We start from the raw sequence: 24,231 nt of genomic DNA, 5'->3' as shown, positions 1-24,231 counted from the left end.
GATCCGCCGAGGCGGGGGAGGGAGCGGGGCGGGGCCGGGGCGGAGCGGAGCGGGCCGCGTCTCCGGCGCGGGGCCTGGGCGCCGGGAGGATGCGGTCGGGCAGGCGGCTGCCGGCTCCACCGAGTAAGGCGAAGGCGCGAGCGGGGCCGGGGCCAGCCGGCTGTGGGCAGGAGCCGGGCGGGGCGGCGGCGGCGGCGCGGGCGCGTCCCTGCCGGCTGCTTCCTCGGCAGCCCCAGCCGCGGCCGCGGTCTCGCCCGTGCGGGGCTGGGGCTGCGCGGGGAGCGGGGGGGGGCGAAGGGCGCGTCTGCCTAAAGGCTGAGGGGAGAAGTCAAGTCGCTGGAAGCGACAACGTAGAGGTACTCGCGCCGCGCGGGAAAGGACGCATAGCCTCGGCCGCCTGTTTGCCTCGCGGGGGAGCCGGTGTCGGCTCTCGGGAGGCGGGCGGAGCGCAGCCGCGCCAGGCCGGCTGAGGCGGTGCGTTGTTACCGCGCCTCCCCTGCAAGGCGCTGCCGCTTCTTGTCGCTGAGAAGCTGCTGGTATCCGCAGCCGTGAGCTTTCCTGCCTTGCTTTCTCGTTGCGTGCTTCCAGCTGCTGCCGTAATAGGAGCCCAGGTTTGGGTGTTTCCGTGGCAGCCTTGCTGTCGGATCGTCTGCCTGATGCCGTCATCTGAAGGCAAGGCAGCAACGGGCGTGCTGCTGTCTGTTATTGTTTGTTGTATTTTCAGGTAGCCTGCTCCTGGCCAAAAGTACCGGATTCGGGGCCCGTGACTCTGAAGACCTCTGTTTCTCCTAGAAAGGTGAAGCAGCTGTGACTAGTGAATTATACAAATCTCTGTTTGGCGGAGGGATGGGTTTGCAAGTAGTAGGTACTCGTTGCTCCTGGGGAATGAAGGGAGTGTCCTTTGCGGTTCAGGAAGATGATCAGCTGGAAGGACCCAGACATGGTCGTCTTTCTCCCATCCGATGTGGGAAGTGATTTAGGTAGCCTTATGAGCTCTTTTCCCTATCGTTTGGTAAGATTTTATGATTGCGAGAATTGCCACTTTTGGTTAAGGCCAAGTTTTATCCTAAATCTAAAGACCTCTGTCCACTTTTTGGCAGAACTGAGGATGTTTTCCTTCCAGAAGCTCTGTGCTTGAGTGAATTGCGCCCCGGTTTACAGCCCTGCTGAAGTGAAAAAGAATTAAAATGAAAATCATACTATAAATTACGTTTACCAGTTCTGTTAGCTGGGCTGTGGGCAAAATTGAGTTCTACTTCCTATTAGGAAAAAATGCAAACTCAGTTTTGTTTTGTTTTTTTTTAATCCCCCTGGAACTGGTGGAAATGCACTATGTTTTATAAATTGTGCAGCTTGTCACTTTAAATTTTTTTTTTTTCAATTTCATATAGTTTTCTGGGTCCTAAAATTCTTTGGCCTTTTGCCTGGCTTGCAAAGTAAGGAAGGTATACACAAACTAGAAAAAAATATATACATTATCTTTATTGTAAAAGTAATTTAGAGAACAAGATTATTCATATTAAATCTATATAAGAGTTCCCCCATCCTTTTGTGTTGTCCTCATTTGTATTTTGTTGGAAATGAAGCAGAATTATAGCAGTCATTGCTATTTCTCTAGCTAAAGAAATATAAATGAATAAAGCAAAGCATCACTGGATAAAATTACTGTATCATGGAGTTTAGGGTGCTGTTGTTTTTTTTCTTTTTTTCTTTTTTTAACTGAGCCTTTATTTCCTGTTTATTTCATTGTTTCCAGTGATAAAATAAAAAAAGAAGGAGAGATGGGAAACCCAGAAAACATTGGAGATGCATATGTTGCTGTGATTCGTCCAAAAAATACTGCTAGCCTGAATTCGCGGGAATATCGAGCTAAATCCTATGAAGTAAAACTATTTTAATTTTTTTTTTTGTTAACATTTTAAAAATAGTATGTAATAATATATATAATATTGCAGAAAAGCAAATCTGACAATAAGATAGCTGAAACAACGTATACACATCCTATATACCTACTATGCATTGTTCCATCAGTATAGTATTGGAACACTTTACACTTTTGAAGTTCTTTTTAGTTGTTGTTGTTCTTTGCATTCCTGTTAAATAGAGAAACAACAATATCTATGTTAGTAGGGAACCGGAGGCTTAATAATTCGTACTAAAGATGCTAAAGCCAAGGATTTAAAAGTATTTATATGACAGCTACCGTTTATTTCAATCAGAATTAGAATTTTTTTTTTCAGTTGGCTCTAGATGTTCTTAGTAAAATCATAAGACATCTTTAATAGAGAAGGGACTAGAATTTGATCCTGGGCAAATCCACAAATGAAAAGTACATCAAGCACTAGGAAGTGGGATTTTTTTAAAGCAAATGCCAGAGCCCCCGTGTATTTATTTGCTTTTGCTATGTTACATATATTTGAAGGAATTATTTTTTAATTACATTCCTTAGCTCTCTAAAATCTAGAGGCTAAAAACTTCCGCGTACCTGGAATATGCAACAGTTTCCAGTGTAAAATGTGAACCTGCACATGATTCACAGGCATACCTTGTTAGTCCGGCCTTTGCAGCTTTGACTTGCTCTGTGTTTCGTTTTGGTGGGTCTTCTGCCCCGTGGGCGGCTCAGTACAAGGATGCAGCCTGGTATTTTTCTCTTTAACCTTACCGTCATGTAGGTCATTCTGACTTCGTTAGGGTGCTCTTCCACATTCAGTACTTCCTGAATTTTGTTACAGCTTTTGCAGTGGTACCATAAATACCAAAAAGAAAAAAAGTGTTCCGTACTTGTTTCAGTTGTGCTTAAATACTGCTTTGGTTTCCTTATTGTTTGAAAGATTTTGTTGCTCGAAGTTCCCATTGAAGGTCAAAAGAAAAAAAGAAAGAAAGTTTTGCTGGAAACTAAAGTGCAGGGAGGCACTGAGATAACCCAGAGCATCTTGGATTATGTATTAGAAGCCACCAAACCGATTTCACCAGCCAATCAGGGTATTAAAGGTAAAAATGTTTTAATCTGATCTATTGTTGATATCATGATAAAATATCTTAAAATTGAAATGGGCATAGAAAAGTTGTGCAAAGGCAAAATATTTAGTTTAAAAAAACAAGACATTTGGGGGGGGTTTCGTCAAGAAGGCCCAAACCAACCATATAGCTAAAACCTTTGATTTACCTTTGTTTCCCCTTAACTTCCAACTCTATAAAATGCTTACTAAAAGATTTTTATTAAGTCAAATTTTCCTTGTCTGCATTACTTTGTCACCTCAAATTGAGATTTATAGCTAAACTTTTGGCAAATCAGATTAAAGTGGCTTTTTAAACCTTAATTTCAGCTAAAACTTGACTAGTCAATAGACTGCTTCTAATTGCATTGCTTAGTGGACAGAGTATCTACATTAAAGTACTTCTTATAGGTGCAGTTTGATTAGGACATGTTCTTGTTATTATTGTGACATAGCTGATCTGGCAAACAACCTCACACTTGTACCGAAAAAATTGTTTGAGCCAGCTTATTTCATTTCCAGAGCGGTATAAACTGTACTGACTAAGGCACTTTTTTTGCTGTGTACTGCGTCTCTGCTACGAAAGATTTGTAAGTAAGGTTATACTGGGAAGGTTGTCAGTGCAGACAAGACTACTACAGTGCTAGTACTACTACAGTGCTAACAATCTGGAAAAGGAAGAGCTAGTTAGAGGGTAAAACATTGCAGGTGGTGATAACTGGAGCTGGATGGACTTACCAAAGCTAATCGAGCCAGAAATATGAAATAACGTAATAGCATTAATACATGTTAAGTAATGCATAGCAGAAACAAAAACAGTCTGGCTCATAGAGTATGAGAGTTTTAAATCGACTCAGAGGGCCCACACATTACTGTGCACAGTTTAGTGTGATCTATGCTAAAATGTGTAGCTGAGGTCAGAAAAGCAAACAGAATGCTAAATTTTGTAAGTGTGGAAGGGAGGATAACATGGAAAACGCTGTCATACCATCACATTAATAAAGAATTCATCCTCGCATGGAATATAGCATTTACTCGTGATTTCCCAGTTCAAAAAGAATCTTGTTTAACCTAACTTGTTTCCAGTTACTTTACTTAACTTGTTCTTCTCTTGGAGAAGAACATTACAAATAATAAGGAGCATAGCTTTTTTCATAGTAACTTTTCTATACAGTTACAGCTATACAGCTAGAAAAAAGCTGTACAGTCAGTTATTTTTCAGGCTAATAAACATGTATATATTTATGTTCTTTTATAATTCACTATCCTTTAGAATTTTTTTTTAGCTTACTTAGATTTCAAGTAATAAATAATTTTATTTCCTAGAAATTGGGAAGGATAGGTCTGCTAACCTTTAAGTCAGCCAACTCTAGATTTGTTTTGTTGTTATTTATTTATTTATTGCTTTTTGATACTGTGCTAGGAAAGCGAGTAGTGTTAATGAAGAAGTTTCCTCTTGATGGAGAGAAGGCAGGCCAGGAGGCATCACTTTACATTGTTCCAGCTGTTGTCAAAGGTAACACTAAACATAATTTCTGAAGTAGCATGCATTTTAGCAGACGTTCAGTTGATGGTTTCTTAAGGATGTTCATGAATGTGTGGTATGGCTTTTTCTGTAGCTAAGCATTAAACAGTTAGATTTAGGTAGAGGCCTTTCTTCAAATACCTTAAAACCTGAAAAAGTTACTTAAATTAGGGAAAAATTTATGTAATCTATTGCATTTGTTTCTGTAACCATAGCACGCTTTTGTTTTAAGCTGCATTTGTTCATTTGATGATTATATTCCAAAATATATGCATAACTCTTCAAAAAAAAAAAATTACTGAGATTACTGAACGCCAATGTTAAATAAGGCATCCAAACAATTCGGTTCAGTGTTGTTTACTCAGAGAAGAATGCTTTGTTAAGTCAGTAAACACTTTTGTTTGAGTAAGGAAGAGTGAATAAAGTCTTTAGAAGGCAAAATATATTGCTTGTCGGTAGAGAATTACAAAAAATCTTGACGTAAATGTCTGTGTGCTTTTGGGGAAACTCTTCGTTTATTCTCTGTGATAAGCCCTAAGGATAAAAACTGTCAAATAAGTAAATATGACTGTGGAGTTACCAACAGCAATAAATACCACTTCTGTCCATAAGTCCTATTCATGACCAACAGTTTGTTTTTTGGGGTTTTTTTGAGCACCGGCATACATTTGTAATTATCTCTCAAATGAATCTGATCGCACTGGTGGAATAGTAACTGAACGCTTTAAGGTTTGTAAGGCTACTCTGCTGAGCTACGGTGAGCTTTTACACAAGGATTGTATGTAATTTAGAGAAAATTGAACTTCTCTAGCATAAGAAAACATATACTCTCACTTAGCCGGGCATGTGTAACTACAGAAGATTCAGAAGGGAAAGTGAGACTCTTCTTGTCCGTGTGCCTTCAGAGTTTGTTTCTTTTTTAGATAATACAAAATATGCATACAGCCCTGGATGCCCTGTGTTCTACTGTTTACAAGACATCATGAGAGTCTGCAGTGAATCGAGCACTCATTTTGCTACGCTTACTGCGAGAATGCTAATTGCCTTGGATAAGTAAGAAATGCCATCAGTAAAAATACTCACGTTAAAAGAAAAGATAAACAAAGACATTTGCAGATGTAGCAAGTAGTTTTACAGCAGTCTTCTGATTAAGAAAGAAGTCATAGCAATAGCACATGTTACTTCCTTCATATGATTGTCAGAAACTAAAACCATGATGACAGATTTCTAAATCTTTTTTTAAAAAATGTTTGGGGGAACCTGAAGAATGGTATGCTTCTTTAAATCAAGTGTCATCTTAAAAGTATGTACTCACAGTGAAAATTTTATAAAACCATATAAAATGCTAATGATTAATCTTCTATAAATGACATACAGGTTATCATTAAGAGTATTTGCCAGAATGTAGTGGAAACATCCTGTTAATTACATAGCATTGAGATTCGCATTTAAATTAAACCTCCCTTTACAAATAGTGAAGTATCTTCCCCACCCATACAAATTTATTTGAAGTATGGAATTAACTTTCTGGGAGGTGTTTAGTTGTTTAGACAGATTTATAGTAGTTTGAAAATTGGACATGTGAGTGTTTTTTTGGCCTTTTTATGTCCCCTTAACGAAGAAGTGTCTGACCCAGCCCATACATACGTGTCACCTTATTTGCAGGAGTAAGTCTGTTGAACTGTGTTTGAAGCAGACAGGAAAATCTTCAGGAAAAGGGAGGTTCTGTGTTTATGTGCATCTTGTTCTGCCACGTTTTACTAAAGTTGGGCAAAACTTTTTGCTGTCTCAAAAAAAAAAAAAAATACAAGTTACAGCCTAGTACCTAAAATGGTTCTATGTGTAGGGTTTTTGCAGTTTGTTAGTACGGAGTTGTAGTATTTCCATCTATGCCATTGTGTCAGTTGTTACATTTATTTGTTACTTAAGGAGTGCTTTCAGGCTCTAGGCTGTGTTTAAATTGTGTTACTAGCCTCAGAGTTGTGAGAGAAACCTTGGAAGTATAATAGAAAATAGTTTATACTGATTATTTCCTAGGTCAGTAGTCTGCAACAACAGTTTTGAAAAGTTCAAATTACCATAACTAATTAATCTGACAACTTTTTAGCAAAATTGCCTGAAAGTACCTCAGGCAGGCTGGAAGATGTTTATAGCACAATGACCGCAGTTTTAAAGTCCTTGTTCACAGCACAACTTTGAACAAGTGAAGGGAACAAAGCTTGGATCCAGGCCTAAGCATAGGCTTTGGACCATGAGCCACGTTCTGCCCTTACACCTGGTTTTGGGACAGACAGACGCTTCAAGCAGTCCGTATCAGTGCATCTCTATTTTGAAACCACATACTTTTTTTTTTTTCCTTCGACCTTTCCAGGCTAAATCACTAAATAAAATTGATTGTATTCCAAAGTACATGTTTATCTCAAGTTTTTGAAAAAGTATTTGCAGAAACCTACATAGAGACACGGCTTTAGCCCCTGAGTTAACATGTGCCCTGTTTAACATAAGAGTAAAATAAATTTAGCAATGAAATGAAAATATAGTTACCCAAAAATAAACATGAATACCTTTCCTTGAGCACTGTCTTAGAAAGTATATGTGGCAGGAAAAAACGCAGCAGGTGGACAGTGCTGACTTCCCCCTCCAGCTTGCAGGTGGTAGCCTACCTGAAAAAGACGTAGCAGTTGGAAGCCATGAAACGACCTCCCTCTTTTCCCTTCTCCCATTTCTCCGTAACTAACAAAACAGATGAGTTGAAAGACTTAAGTCTGCACTGATGTTTGAAACTTAAATAATCTACTCTACGTTTCTAAATTTGTACATTGAGAGTAGTAATACCATAAACTGAAAGTAAATGTGTTATAATGTAATGTGGTGGTGGTGGTGTGTGTTTTGGCTTTAACCAATGTGATTATTACCTTGACTTAACATTTCTTTTTCTTTGAGAACTTGCATCTGCAGGAAATATATTTGAGCAAATGCTATACTAATACGTACTATTTGTATAACTGTATCCTGTTCACAAAATTTCAAGGATGGGGATTAATTTAGTGCTCTAACATCAGCTGTGCACATGATAATTAAAACTTAAGAATTTTTTAGATGAGTTACTCCATACAATCCAGTAATTTTATAGACATGAGGTCTTATTCCTGTAGGGTTTTCTTTTTCTTTTGGGTCATACGTACAGCCCTTAATCAAATGGAATAACAGACAGGCATGACAAAAGTAGTCCTTTTTTACTTGGAAATGAATTACTTGCCCACTTTCTTCTGCAGGTGGTTGGATGAACGGCATACCCAGTCTCATTCCATCCCAGCTTTATTCAGGCCATCCCCTCTTGAGAGAATTAAAACAAATGTAATAAATCCTGCCTATGCTATAGAACCCGGTCAAACAGAGAGCTCGTTACACATGGGTTATACCGCCCTAGAAATAAAGAGTAAAATGTTGGCATTGGAGAAAGCAGATGTGTGCGTCTATAATCCTTTGTTTGGGTCTGACCTTCAGTATACCAACAGGGTAAGAACTACATTTTCTTTTAGTATTTGTGCAACTTACATATGTTTTCATTTTACATTTCATTCATCTGATGTGAGTGTGCTTTATGTTTAATATAATCAGATGTATTTATTGCATGCTTATTGCCAATTTAGATTTTCAGATTCACACATCTGAACACCGATTCCTTTAGTTGTAGAAAGTTACTATCATAACTTTCGTTCCAAGAGAATATGCGGCTTGGATGGGGGGTTGATTGTTTAGTCAAATCTCAGTAAGATTTCTTTTTTTTTTTTTTTTTTTCAGTTATGTTTTAAATTGTCTTCACAGGTTGACAAAGTGGTAATAAATCCATACTTCGGCTTTGGAGCCCCAGACTATTCAAAGATTCAGATTCCGAAAAGAGAAAAGTGGCAACGTAGCATGAGCAGTGTCACCGAGGACAAGTATTATGTTACATTTCTTTTTCATTAACAAATAATTTTCTTTTGTTATATTATAGTAATGCTTGGTAGACTCAGTCAGAATGAGATTCCCGTTACTTTAGTAGTTAAGTGTACAAATACCTATTTAAAAAGAATCTGTTTTAAGTCTAAGTACTGAAACATAACAATTAAAGGACAGAGCAAGGAAGATTTAAATTATAAAATAGAATCAAGGAAGCATTTCTTGCCAGATTGAATACAGCTGTGGCTTGACTTCTGTGTGACTGCGATACTAGTTGTATGAGTATGGATGCATCTTAGCTGCATGACCTTCATCATTATTCTTTATGTAGATATACAGTTAGTCCTCAGTCATTTTAAAACAGTCTTTCTGTTCAACTGTTGAAATATTTCTGAACTGTGTGTTCCTGCTGTTTCCCCTTTTCATTCACAGGGAGCACCAGTGGGTAGATGATTTCCCTCTTCATCGCAGTGCTTGCGAAGGCGATTCTGATTTACTAAGCCACCTTCTGGATAAAAAGTTTTCTGTTAATCAGTTAGACAGTGACCATTGGGCACCTATTCATTATGCATGCTGGTGAGCCAACTGAGTGTATTTCTGCCTAATGCAGTCTGCTGTCACAAGTTTCTTTAGCACTAAGCATGTATGTAATTGATCATACAGACTCAAAAATAAGAAATTGAGAAACTCCAGGCTTTTATACTGCAACTGTAATATGTGTTAGCGTTAACTGTCCAAAGAGATACGTTGCTTCACGTTTTGAGATCATTTGAGATCACTGAGATCTACCTGAATGGTTTCTGAGGAGACCAAATTTGGTGACCTTATTATCGAATACTTATGTACGACCTCTTGTGTCTGTCCTCTGAAACATCTGTTCTAATCACTGTTGGAGGTGCTGGGTATAGTCCAGGGAAGGTAACCCTTGCTTGTTGGTTAAAGGTTGTGAGCAGTCTGAGGACAACATGGCAATAGCTGAGCTGAGCAAGTGTTTGTGAGAGTCATATTTTGAGCAGGAGGCTGGACTAGGTGATCTCCAGAGGTCTCTTTCAGCCAACATTTATGATTCTATAATTCTGTGATGATTTTATGCTGTGAATGCTTCACAGAGCTTTTCTCAGCTGTGGTAAAAAATGCTTTTGCGGTAAAAATGCTTTTGTTTTATCTTTAAGCAAGTCAGTCTTCAGTATTTGTAATAATATCTGATTACATGAAGAACCTGAAAATCAAACATGATTCTAAAAAAAAAAAAAAAAAGAAACGTACTTGATTTTTTGTGTTTCTCAGAAAGTTTGCGTAAATGGTATACACAAGATTTAGCAATCATCAGATTTTAGCGTGAAGCTTAAGAGTCCTTACGGTTCATCTACATGACAATCAGAGGATTTCCTTTTCTCCAGCAGATTTTTTTTCAGTCAGGGCTGAGCCCTGTTTTGCCATGCCTGGATTGCTACAACTACACAAGCTAGCTAGTTTAAAGCAAGCTTAGATATGTCTCTAATGAATCCCAATACATGGTTACTAGATAGTACCACAGAAGTGCAGAACTAATTTGAATTTCAACAGACTTTCTAATGCTCCGTTGTCTTTGGTGACATTTCAAAGCTTTACTTTACTTCTGTGTATAATTACAGTCTAGAAATGGTTGCTATTGTTCTAGTGTTAGGTTGCGCTAAAAATCTTGTTATAATTTCTTATTTTTATGCGACGTCTTTTGAATCTTTTTGATAGTTAAAAATATGTTACCTTAATCAAGAAGTAAATGTAGAAAAACTTTTGTCAGCTGTTGAAACATAAGATATACTCTGAGCACAGTAATAGACTTTTTCATATTTAGGAATATGTTTAAGAATATCTGAAAAACATTTTATTTTACCTTCACTGTGTCTGTTCTGCTTTTAATCTGTCTGCAGGTATGGAAAAGTTGAAGCTACTCGAATGCTCTTGGAGAAAGGGAAATGCAATCCAAACCTTTTGAATGGACAGCTTAGCTCTCCTCTTCATTTTGCTGCTGGAGGTGGGCATGCCGAAATAGTGCAAATTTTACTGAATCATCCAGAAATTGACAGAGTAAGTTCTGTTTGTGTGTACGTTTAACAGTTTTATCAGCAGTTGCTAGCTTGTGCGGGTGAAATGCTGTGTCCCTAGATCACAATGTGTAAACACGGTGATCCTGTTGAGAGGGTGCCAAAAGAAATGGTTAAATGGTTTTCAGTAACTCCACTTTTCCCATTGCATTACCAATTAAATGTTGTCTGAACCCTAAGATGAATGATTTTTAATTGTCTCAAAAAAGTGTATGTGTTTACCTGTCTCCAGTGAAAACAATGTATTATCAGTGTTTCTGTTTGTTTGTAGCACATTACTGATCAACAGGGACGATCTCCACTGAATGTCTGTGAAGAGAACAAACAAAATGAGTGGGAAGAAACTGCAAAACTGCTGAAGGAAGCCATGAATAAACCTGTATGAGTTTATTTTCTAAGTTTAAAGTTTACATATAAATTCACACACAAACTCACAGAGTTCGGCCCACTTACAGCTGTTACCAGAAACATGCAGTTGCACGTGCTTAATTTTTCCGTATTTTACATGTAATGTAGTTTATTCAGTATTGACAAACCTAACATGTTGTCTTTTTAACTCTTTCTATTTATGTAAGACGTCAAATGTGATATTTTGATTTATTTGTGGGAGCATCACATCAGCTACTGATTTTGTCTGCTACTGATCATACGACCATTACTTTTCTTTATGCCTTATCATTTTATGTGTTGATATATAGGAATGTTCAGCTGACTAGGTGTAGGCTTCTACAAAATGAGACTTACATCAGTTAGTCAGCCTAGACTTCCTTGGCAGTGAGTGGAGCTCAACCCAGGCTAGAGGCATCATGATCTTATGATGCAAGTCCTTTCATCCTGAACTGTATTTAAAATAAGATAGATGAATAAAAAGCACTTGTTTCCTTTCTTTGACTTCAGATGAAACTTGTATCCCTGTAGTTAGGTGGCAGTAATCCTATCCACATTTTTTCAAGAGGTTTTTAAGAATCTTCAATTCACTCTATATGAATGCATCTTCCAAAATAAAGAAGGAATTGACCTCCCTTATTCTAGTTCTTATTATGCAGTTGATCAAATGGGAGTTATGCATCTAATGACCCTAGAAGACTAATGCACACCTTTTAAGTAGATTTCACAACATAACAGGCGATAACATGTTGTCACCTATTGCTGTTGAATTAATACGGTAAAATTAAAAGTTTAATGATTACTGCAATAGGAATCACAGTGACTATTGCAGCTAAAATTGACTAATTTCAGCCTTATTTTCACTCAGTTGTCATTTTCCAAAGCATTCCTCTTTTTTCCAGAAGTTTCTAGAATTGCTGTCTCAGGTTTTGAGGACTGAGGAGATTTGAGCAGGGAAAATAACAAATTCTTGCAACTTTGTATTTAAGGAGGTTTCAGGATATGCAGAGCCCAAATCCCTCAGAACTTTCAGATGCCTGCTGGCCTCCGAGTTCAACAGAAGTGAAGCCCCCAAAATGTCATTAAGATTTTTTTCATGGCTGTTGTGTTCAAAAGTACTGTATGAGAACTTGCACAGGACATGAAACAAGACATTTTGATAAACAGTGAATTTGCAGTAGTTGTGCAACGTTATTTTTCTCAACAGTATGGTTGTTGCTGAATTATGGTGAAATTGCTTGCCTCTTCAGAAGCACTAATGAAAAGATCGGTTTTTAACAAGTGGTTTGTTTAATTATGTTTAATTTGTTTATGTAGTATGAAAAGGCACGAATTTATCGTATGGATGGGTCATATCGCTCTGTTGAGTTGAAACATGGAAACAATACAACTGTACAGCAGATAATGGAGGGGATGCGTTTGTCTCAAGAAACTCAGCAGTACTTTACTATCTGGATCTGTTCTGAGAACCTCAGTAAGTAACAAGGAAGACTGTTATACTTGAGAGTTTTTCACTGGGTTTTTTGTACTTCTCCCTGCCTATAAAGAAAAAAAAAAACCCAGCTATTTTGTCAAGAAAAAAAAGGGAAACTGAGCCATATATTCTCTAACAGTTCTGTAATACCCTCTTTGTATCTGTTTTCAGAAGCCATCTTTTAGGATTCTGTATTCTTGAAAAATCTGCAGAGCTCCTGCAGTTGTTTTGTGGCTGAAAGGAGCCAGAGAACAATGTATATGGGAACATGGAGAGGCCGCTGAAGCTTGGTTGGAGCTCTTGAATTCTTAGCATTTTTAACAATCAAGTCATCTGAAAGTATCTATATTTGGATGCCTAGATTAGCTTTGAGTCATCATCTCAAAAATATCAGCTTGTGGTCTTAAAGCATGTAATCCTCCACACTTGGTTTAGGGAAACAGTATCATTCAAACAGGTAGCATAGTAAATTTGAGAGAACTGACCACTGGAATTAGAGCTCATTTTTATGATTTCGGCTTTATTAATATACTTGTAAGTGGCTGTTAATTGTTTTAAATCATCTTTGTAACCTTTTAGCCAATTTGTTGCCTGCACATAAGTGAAACACTCATGAGCCATAGTCTTCAATTCTCTTTTTCAGCAGGGTTAAATTATGTTTCAACTCCCAACAGTGGAGTTAACTTGTGTCTAGACTGTTAATATACTTTGCACCTGCCAGAGACTCTCTAATCTTTGTAGATCTCATTTCTTGTGCCTTTTGCGTAAGGACTGAGACTCGGCTTTCTCTTCCCTCTTCTCAAGCTTTCCAGTAGATCAACTCCCAGCCTTTACAGTCTGATATCTCTAGACTGTGTTTTCAGAGCCATAAAGAGCTCTCCGTTCTAACCATTGTTTTGGGCATCCCCTGTGTCACTGTGGCATCTAGAATGTATTTATTTCATTTGGGAAGATGAGGCCAGTTCATGTTACCTTTCTGTTCTAGGCCACCTCTGTTGTCATAGGCCTTACTGCTGACTTACCCTAGGTGTAGTCTTATGTTTCTTCCTCGAGTATCGTGAAATTGCATGGATGTCGTTCTTTTTACTAATATTTAATCTATTTAAAAGGAGTAACTAAAGTAAAGTTGATTACAATTACTTCATTAGGTCCTTTAGTCATACTACTTATCATGTATTTTGCATTAAAATTATTTTTGATAAACAAATTTCCAGATATATTTGGTGGGAGGGGTTCAGGTACCAAACACCTTTATTTTTTCATATTTCTGATCTAAATAAAAATTATATTGCAGTTGTAGTCTGAGATACATAGCAAAAGATAAAAAGAACCATGAAAGAATTGATGAATTGTGATTGTGTATTTTGTTAGAAAACAGGGTAAACAGTACTGCTGGCACAAGGTAGCTGTGGGACGTGTTATAATGCTACTTAAAAAATACTGTTGTGATTTCAGCTGTTCAGGTCTAGTTGGACAGTACTGTTAATGCAGAAGCTTTCCATTTAAATTTTTGTTTGTTGATGTTAATCTTCCTCTGCAGGGGCATTATTATATTTCTTTTCTATCTATAAACGTTGCAAGCAAGCAATTTTCTCTTCACTTTTTGACAGAAAAATACAGACATAGCTTACCTTATAGAGGTATTTGCCACTTTTGAACATACAAACCATAAACTTTTCACAACAGACATACCTTTCTTTATCTGTGGTCATCCCATTTGCCTTTTTACTGTGCTGTATATCATATTGGCTATTGTCACCCTCAGCCAAACATAGAGGCTGATGCCTTTGGAATAGAAAGAAGTGTTTGAAATGTTGCTGCTTGTGCCCTTTCTGAATGTGTATGTCATATTTTACTCAAATCATTGAAGTATTAATTTTGCATCTTAGGGGACAGATCCCTGATACATTAGGTGTTGGGTTAAAAAAAAATTCTCAAGATACTTTATCTGAGCTTGAAAATAAATCTGCTTCTGATTTACTACGTCAAACTAGTGACGGGTTTTCATTGCATAATGAATTTCTTGCACTTTGTAAAGACCGTAGTTTTCTTGTACATAGGATGGATATTGGGTTTTTTTTATGTTTGAATGTAGGGTGGATAAGTCAGGTGAATAGATTATAAAATATCACAAAGTAAAAGCCAGAGCAGTGAGGGTGAAATAAATGCAGTAATGAGGAACTAGAAAACAGCCAAGCTGTAACAACAAGGAGAGGCAGGATAAGTGGATGAGCATAACTGTAGATTTGGACTGGCTATTTATCAGCTTTCATGTAGACAAGAGAACATGAAAAATTGCATGACTGTAGCCTGTTAGGAAGCATGATGCTTTACAGATAAAGAAAGATAAGTCTGTTTGAAAAGTTTATGATTTGTATGTTCAAAAGTGGCAAATATCTCTAAAAGTTAAGCTATGTCTGTATTTTTCTGTCAAAATCTTGACTTTTGGACTTTGTTGTGTCAATTATTCTAGGAGAAATACAATCTCCAGCATTTTTTATTATTGTAATTTTATTTAATATGGTATTTGGGCTGCTGGCTTTCCAGAGGCCCTTTACTTTTGTTTTTAAGGTCTGTCTTGGTATTCCATTAATTTTTTAAATGTATGTTCGCTCTTGAGAAGCTGAAAATAATAAAAGTTCCTCATTAGTGCATGCATTGAATTGGCTCTGAAAGTTTTGTCAAGAAGTCCATATTTTCAAAACCTTTTCTATATAGCAGTTTAGAAAATGTGGGGAAAAGATGTTGCTTTAATGAGTCCTCCGTTTCAGATGTTCTGGTTTGGTGCAGCATTCAATCATCCATATATGTCCTGGTTTGTTTTGTTTATTTATAAACAAAACTGTTATTTTCCAGGCCTCCAACTGAAGCCGTATCACAAGCCTTTGCAGCATATTCGAGACTGGCCTGAAATATTCACTGAACTGACAAACTTGGATCCTCAAAGGGAAACGTCACAGCTTTTCTTGAGAAGAGATGTGAGACTTCCGTTGGAAATCGAGAAAAAGGTCTGCGCTTTTGAAGTGATAGCATGAATTTATGGTCAGAATCAGAACACTTTGACCGTCGACACTCAGTGTGTTTAATGAGTGTAGTAATTCCCAAACTTATTTAAACTGGATCTCACCTGCTCCTCTTGTTTATAATAGTCTGGGTCTTCGGGTGCTTTTCTTGTCTCTACTATTCACGTACAAACATATACTCTAATCTCTCACCTTCTCAGCTGTTTGGCTCATCAAAACGCCATGTGTCCCAGTCGCTACCTGTCTGTTGTACTGCTAATAACAACCTGTCCTGTTTTCTTTACTTTTCTTGTACTGTGGGTTTTCAGGTGTTTAATTGATCAGATTCGATGGGATTATTCAAAGTTATTCTAAATGGATGTCTGAGGGGAAAAAAAAACCCACAGTTTATAGCACTAAGTAGGTTTTTTTTTTTTTTAAATCTCTGATATATTTTGTTGACTGCAGTGTATAAAATGCTTTTGACATGTTATTAGTTTGATGCGAGTGTTTCTCAGGAAGTTCTGACTGGGCATGGTATATCCGTCACCCGCAGTTTACAAGCGTGTTATATCAGAAAAGTCTGTAATTAAGTCATAGAAAAAATATGACACAAATATTTTCAATTACCAAGCATTACTAAAATATAGATTTCAGGGAGGATCATGCTTTTGTCTTCCATCTTTAAATCAATGAGAAACTGTATTAATTTTTTTGAAGTTCTTTTTTTTTTTTACAAAGAAATCATACTATTTAAATATTTTCAACAGATTGAGGATCCATTGGCTATTCTTATCCTGTTTGATGAAGCCAGATATAATTTGCTGAAAGGTTTCTATACGTCACCTGATGCCAAGCTGATCACACTGGCAAGTCTGCTGTTGCAAATAGTCTATGGAAATTATGAGAGCAAGAAACACAAACAGGGCTTTCTAAAGTAAGTGTGTCTTTAAATTTTCTTTGTAAATGAAGTGATCTAGATTGCACTGAGTGCATTACTCTCAAATAAACTTTAGGTATGCTGTAGGCAATGACTTTTCTCCATCGCTGCTCCAGTTCAGAGTATTCACATAACACCCTCATAGAATCTAGATATGGGGTCTGAAATATATGTTCATTTTAATTATTGCCGTCCCATGCAGAGGGACTGAGTTTCTGTATTCCATAAGCTATACTGAGATATAATAATACCAAAGTGAGTAACAGGACTGATGTGAAAGAAGGCTTTTAACAGGACTGAGATTTAACAGAACACTCATTTTGGGCAATGCAGAAGAAACCACTTAGTGTGTCCAGTTAGACCAACTTCTGGGGTTGGATTTCTTCCTTCCTTGAGGGAACTGTGGAGAGATGTTACATCTCTTCTGTCGCTCCCATGTGGACTGTTACACTAAACTGCTCGGAAACAGCACCAGTAGGGCTGTGCCAGATAGTGCTTTTCTTTCCCCTTCTCTCCACTTGCCTCAACAACAGCAGCTGAGCTGTTCTGGGATGTGGCTTTTTTCTCCCAAGCACATATCTACAGCAGCATCTGAGCACACCGGGATTTCACTTCTTTCTTTTCTGTGTGCACCATCACTCCTGCCCCCACTGTCTCCACCCCAACTCATTCATGTAACAGCAGCTGTGCTAATTTGGGATACTGCTATACTGCTCGTTCACAGCCTCAGCTGGGAGGTATTGGCTTGCTTTTTTGGTCCTGTTCTCCACAATCAGGGTGTATTTTCTGCAGCCATTACTCTGGTGTAAGCATGGGCTGCCGCAAAAGGGCTGTAGCTTTCACCTGTAGCTTCTTTTCTTTTCCTTCTGGTAGGAACAGAGACTGAGGCATTGCAGAAAAAGCTAGATGAATGAGCTCACTGACTAGAAAACTTTTTTTTGAGGTGGGCTGTTCAGTAGGTTCAGCTGTTGACTCATCTTGTCTTGTGGCTACGTTCCCGGTAGATCTGCCCCCACCAGCAGCAGTGGGCAGTTAAACCCAGTGGGTTTTAATATGAAACTGGCCCTCTCTGAATCCCAGCAGCTACTTAAGCGGGGATGTGTTCCTTTGCTTTCCTTTCCCCACTGCGGCAGGTCAGCAACGTGGCTCTGAGTTGATACTGCACAGCAGGAAGTGTTTGACTGTTTAGATAAGGCTACTTGAAAAGATAGTTTGGGCCAGATGGAAGAACCTTGTGGGCACTGGGGTATGCTTCCTATGCGTATTCAAATGGAGATCTTAGAAAACGCACATCAGTTTTGTTCTTCAGAGAGATGCAAAGATTTATATGCTGATATTGTTTAAATCTCTCCTGGCTGTTGTTTGTATGATAATATCCTTGAAGATGTGGATACGTTGTCCTTGTGCAAGGTAGACAGTATGTGCTATTACTGACAAATATAAATAAAAAAGGTCTAAATATTTCTGAAAGCTAGTGATGTATACTGTATTAATTGTGCATAAAAATAAGCTAGTAAGGACTTCCTCCGATGTTTAAAAAAAGGGGACTTCATATAAATAGCCTCACTTTCATGCCATGTGACCTTTCACGTTAAATTAACAGGCAAGTCTTTGATAGTGCAGAGTTTACAGTTTGTGCAGCTGAATAGAGCAGTGAAGAGAAGGGTACCCATAAGCTATCTCCCAGGTTTCTGAGTGTGGGATATTCAGGTTTAAATGACCGCCTGCATCTAATTTTGGCTCCCAAACTGGAAATCACTGAATTGGTCTGCAGTCAGCTGATGACCACGCATACTGCAGCCAGCATCTCGTTTCCCTGCCATGTTGGTGATGCAGGCTGCTGACAGTGGATAACATAAAGTGGACAAGCCATATAAAGCCATATAAAGTGGATCTCCATTAACTGAGAATTATACTGTATCTTAGGAAGCCTTGGCTTCTCTTTCAGGAAAGCTTCTCAACCGCTGAGGCAAGGTAGAGTGGGAGCTGACAATTTAGCTCAATACACTTGTCCCGAAGACACAAGCTAGCAGGCATATTCTTTGTCGTTAACGTTGTTTACTGAAATAAAACTATCGCTTTCTCTGCTTTTTCTCTTAGTGAAGAAAATCTTAAATCCATCGTACCAATCACTAAGCTAAAAAGTAAAGCTCCTCATTGGACAAACAGGATACTTCATGAATATAAGGTGAGACAAATAGCCAAATTCTAGAAAGTCCTGTCTTGAACTTTTATTGACGGTTTTATTGTCAGTTAATGTATGAAAATACTGGTATATGAAACTAGAAATGTGTGTGTGTTGAATTTTCAAGCTGGGTTGTTGGAATGCTGCTTTTCTTGTATAGTTGCAATTGATCTGTTTGCTAGAAGTAAATAGAATGTGTATACATGAGCAACGCTAATAGGTCCCCCTTTTGCCAGTCTAACTTGTACGTTAGGGACCTATTATTAGCACTGCTCGTGTGTACACACACGCGCGCGTGCACACACATAGACTCCCTTGACTAGAGTCTGGTAGAAGGTATAGAAGACTATTCTTACTCTCTTGTATCAGAGAGTATGTGAGAGCGAACACAGTTGTTCAGTCTTTTAAGGCCATTATAGGAGGGAGGCGTTGCGGGGGGAGAGGGAATGAGAAAAAAGTTAGTCTTTGTTCTAAACATATTAATGTGTTTTACATTTTTTTTAAAAATAGCTGTGTAGAACTTGGACGACCTGTAATGCAAGGTGTGGAAGCCACGAGGTTGGTCCCGTCCTCCACACCTGCAGTTATGGCCCTAAGTGCTAATGACTTGTGCTCCCTCTTGTGCCTTCTCATCTCGTTTGTGGCTGGGTTGACTTTTTTGTTTGTTTGTTTGAGTTTGAACAGTCATTTTCCCTCTTTTGGTTAAGGTACTTTACGCCGGGCTATTTTGAGTTGGGAGCGCTCCAACAACCCTTTGTTGCAAGTGTTTCACTCTTACAGAAGAGGAAGAAATGGAATCATGTCTAATTCCGAGTGAGGGCTCCATTAAAGAAAAGGAAGCTACCTCTCTCTCTTTTGTTTAAAAAAAATAAAAAAATCCATGCTGTGTCTGGGGAGGTACTTGATCATCTTACAGTGGCTCACTGGATTAGACCCCCCCTAAAGGAGGGCTTGTTAGTTTTATGGATTCTGATGGATTTAGGGTCAGATGGGTGCCTAGCTGCTTATCCCTGACAAGCATGAGATATTGCTGATAGAGGTGAAAATGTGGAGACTTGCAGAGGTTAGGTGTCTGTGGTTGGGATTTTTTAGGCTCATATAGGCATCTGCATTTTGTCTCAACCTTCTTTGGCATCTGAGCCTTTCTGTGGATCTAGGTTTTAACTTAGGTGTGGTATCTTTGGAGAACTGTTGCTTGGAAAGCACTTTGGGAATACTAGTTTCCAGTAAACAATGTATTTTTTTTCCAAATAAACAAATAAAGGCTTGTTTATTGCCATTGTGCCTTTGTTTCTAGAATCTCAGTACCAGTGAAGGTGTAAGTAAAGAGATGCATCATCTGCAGCGCATGTTTTTGCAGAATTGTTGGGAAATTCCTACTTATGGAGCAGCCTTTTTCACAGGACAGATATTCACCAAAGCAAGTTCAAGTAGCCATAAAGTCATCAAAGTATATGTAGGAGTAAATGTAAAAGGGTTGCACCTCCTCAACATGGAAACCAAGGTCAGCTTAATAAATGAACTGCCAATAACAACTGTTAACGTCTCATTCTGTTTTCTTAAATTCTTTGTGCTAATTGTCATTTCACATCAAAGTATTTGGTTAAACTTGACTGTAAAGATTTCCAAGATGTTAAGATCTTTGTAAGGTATTAATAATAGAAAGCCTTGTCTTTTGCCATTTGACTACTTTATCAGCTACCACTGTTCTAAGTCAAAATCCTATGTAAGTGAACAGGGGAAAGTTCAGTTTGTAAGTGTTGAGAATATTTTCTGAGTGATAGTTTTCTACGTTTCACTGTAGGCCTTACTCCTCAGTCTAAAGTACGGTTGCTTTATGTGGCAGTTGGGAGATGGAGATACGTGTTTTCAAATCCACAGTCTGGAAAACAAAATGAGCTTTATTGTGCATACCAAACAGGTAAGCATTGACAAAATTTACTTTACAGAATTTTCTGAGACAGTAAGCTTTCAGTTATCTTTGACTCAGCGAAAATAAAGCATATTTTAAATGTAACTTGAAGTGTGGGGAGGGAGGGTTTTTTTTTTTGTGAAATGTCATTGATTATTTAAATCTAGATTTTTTTCGTTTTGTGTTGAGAATTGTACCTTACGGGACTCTAATCAGTTGCTTAAAAAATCCTATTTATAAGATTACCCTCATTGAACATGTTTACTCTGTATGCTTGGAGTTGGGTCACTTGTCATGCTTTATTTAAGTAATTCTTCCTAAGCTAGATTTATGCCTCTTCTCTCTTGAGACTGACCACCCATGTACAGTTTAAAAAATGCCTAAGCCAAGTCCTCAGAAATACAATTTTAAAATGAGAATTTTTTATTTAATATTTCAGAATGTTTGCTTGTTTTCCTAGCATGTGAAGCCTTTAGGGTTCATAATACGTGAAATGTATCCATATCGGGAGGGAAAAAAAGTGTAATGAAAATTGTTTGTTCCACTATAATACATTTCTTGCATAATTATGCATTAACTGTCCTCAGACTCCAAGGATAAATCCAAATATGACAAGAATTACAAAGTTACATATTTGCTAACTTGGCAATTAAAACTAGAGGAGGTTGGGAAACTGAAGATCTGTGTTATAAAGCAACTTCACAGTAATTGCTACCAGCAGCTTTGTTTGACAGGGCTTTGTGTATGCTAGATGGAAAATGCTTGTTCTACCTCCAGCCAACATCAGTGGTAATATGTTAAGTTATGGTAAAGTGTTTTGTGATGAGATTACAGCTTTGAGCATCTTACATACTTTGGCAGAAGTTGTTCATCTGATTGTTCCATGTTAAAGTGCTTGTGGGGGGGAGAAGCAGTTGAATATTTGTAAAATCACTTTCTGATGTATGATAAAAGCCTAGGCACGGTTTTCATTTTCCTTATTTCTAAGATGATGTAACTTTTGAAATTATTCAATTATTTGCTTTCTACTTGCATTTGCCATATTCTTAAGTTGATTGTGTCTGTTTTATTTGTGAAATGCTGATAGAATTTAATTGCATACCTTTATACAGGCAGGTCTCGTCGTAAAACTTCTGATGAAATTAAATGGCCAGTTAATGCCTAGTGAAAGAAATGAATGATGGAGATGGACAGTGGTTACGGAACAGCATCTTGTGGTTAAGCAAAAGTAACTTTATTCCTGTCGTAACAGAAAACTTTCATGTATGTGAGTTCTACAGACTGGAAAAGTAAATTTGTACAGTTTTTTTAACTTTGTACAGAAGCTGCATGGTTTATTTTTTTAAAAAAGTATACAACATATTAATTATTTTTATAAATATATTTTGTTTCATACATAAGCTATTGTAGGGCTTGAGCTGAACCAGTAAAGCTAATGAAATGAAAATGGTTTAGCAATTTGGGCAAGAATGAAGCAAATAAAGACTTTGTTCCCAGGAGATTATGGGATTACCAGTGCCATCAGGCAAGTCTCCCTTAACCTATTACTAACTTTTCATGTCATTCTGTGGAATGCCAAGGAGGTGGTATATGCTACAGTACTTTGTAGACAAACTTTATTTTTAAGATACTGCTGATAAGTATGCTTAGAAGACCAGTTAGTCCTTTGAGCAACCACCTTTGATAAACTCTGGGTTTTTTTTGGTTTCTGATAAACTGATAGCTGACTTTATTTTTACTCTTAACTTTCTCATACTGAAAATTTTGTACTCCTATTTATTCTAAAACATTGCATGAGGATGACGAAAGAGAAATACTCTAAATCATTCAGAAGCCTTATTAAATGTTTAACATACTTGTTTTAAAATAACAGGATTTTGATTTTTGCTGCGCAATATAAAACATTTGTATGTGAAGAAGGGGGAGGATAAAGACTTACAAATAAATCTTATTCAGAGGACTTCAGAAAGTTTAATAAATCTTATCCTGTATTGCAGCGCATAGCAAGTAACGTTCATGTGGGAGGTACTAAGTTATTTCTGTAAAACTAATTTTCCTAGTCATCCCTTAAAATTTAAGTTTCTTGAGACTCCAGACAATACAGGATGCAGGAATGAAGATTTATAATGGAAGGAAGTCAAACAGTTTATAAGCGTTCTGCCCGGTCTTTGCAGAGTCAGGACTGGGTCTTAACGAGTTGCATCCTAAGTGGGACCATCGCTTTATTTCCTAACAGTTCAGAACGTTTTATTTTAGGTCTTGTGTTTGAAAAGATTTGCATATTGATTCTGACTTGCATTCAGGCAAGTCTTAATCCATTTCTAAAAACATACATTTTTCTTAGTGTGCCTAACTAAAAGGAAAACTATGCAATCGGAAGGTTGAAAAACATCTTAATGTTTTCTCCTCCCACCAAAGGATGGTATGAACTGTCTCTGTGGAGTTTGAAACATATGCTTGTACCTTAAAATACTATCCATGCAGCAAATCTTGAAAACCTCTGGTTGTATTTCAGAGTTTTAACTGCATTTGACTCTTCCTTCCTTGTAAACTGCATGCTAAGCGTGTGCAATGTTTTGTAGAGAAGTAAAACAATATTAGCACTTGCCTCTAAGTTTTCAAATGAAAGTTATTAGACACGTGTTAGGAACTATGCTGTTTTGTAGTATCTTAATGTTTGCATTTAAACTTCTCAAATAGTAAGTACAGTTTAAGAAATTATAGTAGTAAGCAATTTTTTATTAAATTAACAGGAAACGATTTGTGATCTTAGCAAGCTGTACTTTGCTACTCAAACTTCATTGGCGGGTAATAACAGTAAATCTTCATGGATTATTATATTTTATTTGTAGTAAATGCAGCAGTTATGTCCTTCATAGTGCATCCTTGCTATCACTTGGCACTGGTATCAGAAACATGCTTCTACACATAGCACTTTGTTAGAAAACTAGAGGAAAAATGTTGAAATGTGTAGGTGTCACAGTTGCATGTTTAACAACAGTATTAATATGCCTCATTGCTGTATATTTCTTTCTGTTAGTATTCTTATTTATTGCTACCTAATAAATTGTTTGCCACAATAGTCACATTGTTTTGAGATCGTCGCATTGTTTTAATTACTACAGCCAGTATGAAAGTGTCATCAAATGATTTTATGCTATTACCAAAGAAGAGTATTTTGTAACACGCTCATCTTTGCAAGTTCTGTAGGAGGATCCTTGTGGGAGATGACTAGAGGGGTAGGCTTCCATGCTGACTACAACTTAAGATACTCTGGGCGCTTTGCTTTGCACCTTGGAAACCACTGGGGGATTGGTCGGGGCACTAAAAGCCGTTAGTCATGGCAAACGAGAAGTTTGCAGATGCAGACCCGGGAGGGTGGGAGCTTCCCCAGCGCTGCTGTGAGGACGAAGGTGAGCGCAAGCCCTCCGCAGAGAAGCGGAGTAACCCACAACAGGAACAGGGAGAAGGCTGATCGCCTAGAGAGAGGCCGCTAGTAACAATTATTGTATCCATACCAAACAAAGTTCAAAAAGAGCTGCAAAAACGATACAAGTCTGAAGACAATGCTTTTATAAGCAGGAGATACCTAGCTCTACTCATTTAGCTTACCTAGAAGGATTTTTGTTTTTTGTTTTTTTTAAAAGGTCAGTCTAAAAGACGCGACAGCAGCATACTTCAGGTGGGCAGAGTAAGCCAAAATAGGAGCTGAACAGTGAAATCTGAAAAACAACAGGCAGAACATTAAACTGAGCCATTTGCTGATGGGATGGGTTTT

At 37.8% G+C, this 24,231-nt stretch overlaps 1 protein-coding gene across 3 annotated transcripts; it reads left to right on the top strand.

The window, feature by feature from the left end:
- Positions 1-20: 20 nt before the first annotated feature.
- KRIT1 (KRIT1 ankyrin repeat containing) lies at positions 21-23,535 on the top strand. 3 transcript variants are annotated; one of them, XM_068934810.1, is made up of 18 exons: positions 21-123; positions 725-796; positions 1,757-1,883; positions 2,832-2,991; positions 4,420-4,512; positions 5,445-5,574; positions 7,797-8,040; positions 8,350-8,465; positions 8,899-9,042; positions 10,380-10,536; positions 10,825-10,932; positions 12,258-12,414; positions 15,271-15,422; positions 16,187-16,353; positions 18,457-18,544; positions 19,839-20,045; positions 20,346-20,462; positions 21,566-23,535. In XM_068934810.1, the coding sequence occupies exons 3-18, from the start codon at positions 1,782-1,784 to the stop codon at positions 21,632-21,634; spliced, it is 2,211 nt and encodes a 736-aa protein (XP_068790911.1). In that variant the 5' UTR covers positions 21-123; positions 725-796; positions 1,757-1,781; the 3' UTR covers positions 21,635-23,535. The 3 variants fall into 3 exon arrangements, with proteins under 3 accessions (XP_068790911.1, XP_068790910.1, XP_009672545.2); XM_068934809.1 differs by having other exon boundaries at positions 8,326-8,465; XM_009674250.2 differs by lacking the exon at positions 21-123 and having other exon boundaries at positions 660-796; positions 8,326-8,465.
- Positions 23,536-24,231: the final 696 nt, after the last annotated feature.

The sequence above is a fragment of the Struthio camelus genome, chromosome 2 (genome assembly GCF_040807025.1).
Source record: "Struthio camelus isolate bStrCam1 chromosome 2, bStrCam1.hap1, whole genome shotgun sequence".
NCBI classification, from domain to species: Eukaryota; Metazoa; Chordata; class Aves; order Struthioniformes; family Struthionidae; genus Struthio; species Struthio camelus.
Note: the sequence above shows the minus strand (reverse complement) of the source record. Positions and strands in the feature narration are given on the sequence as shown.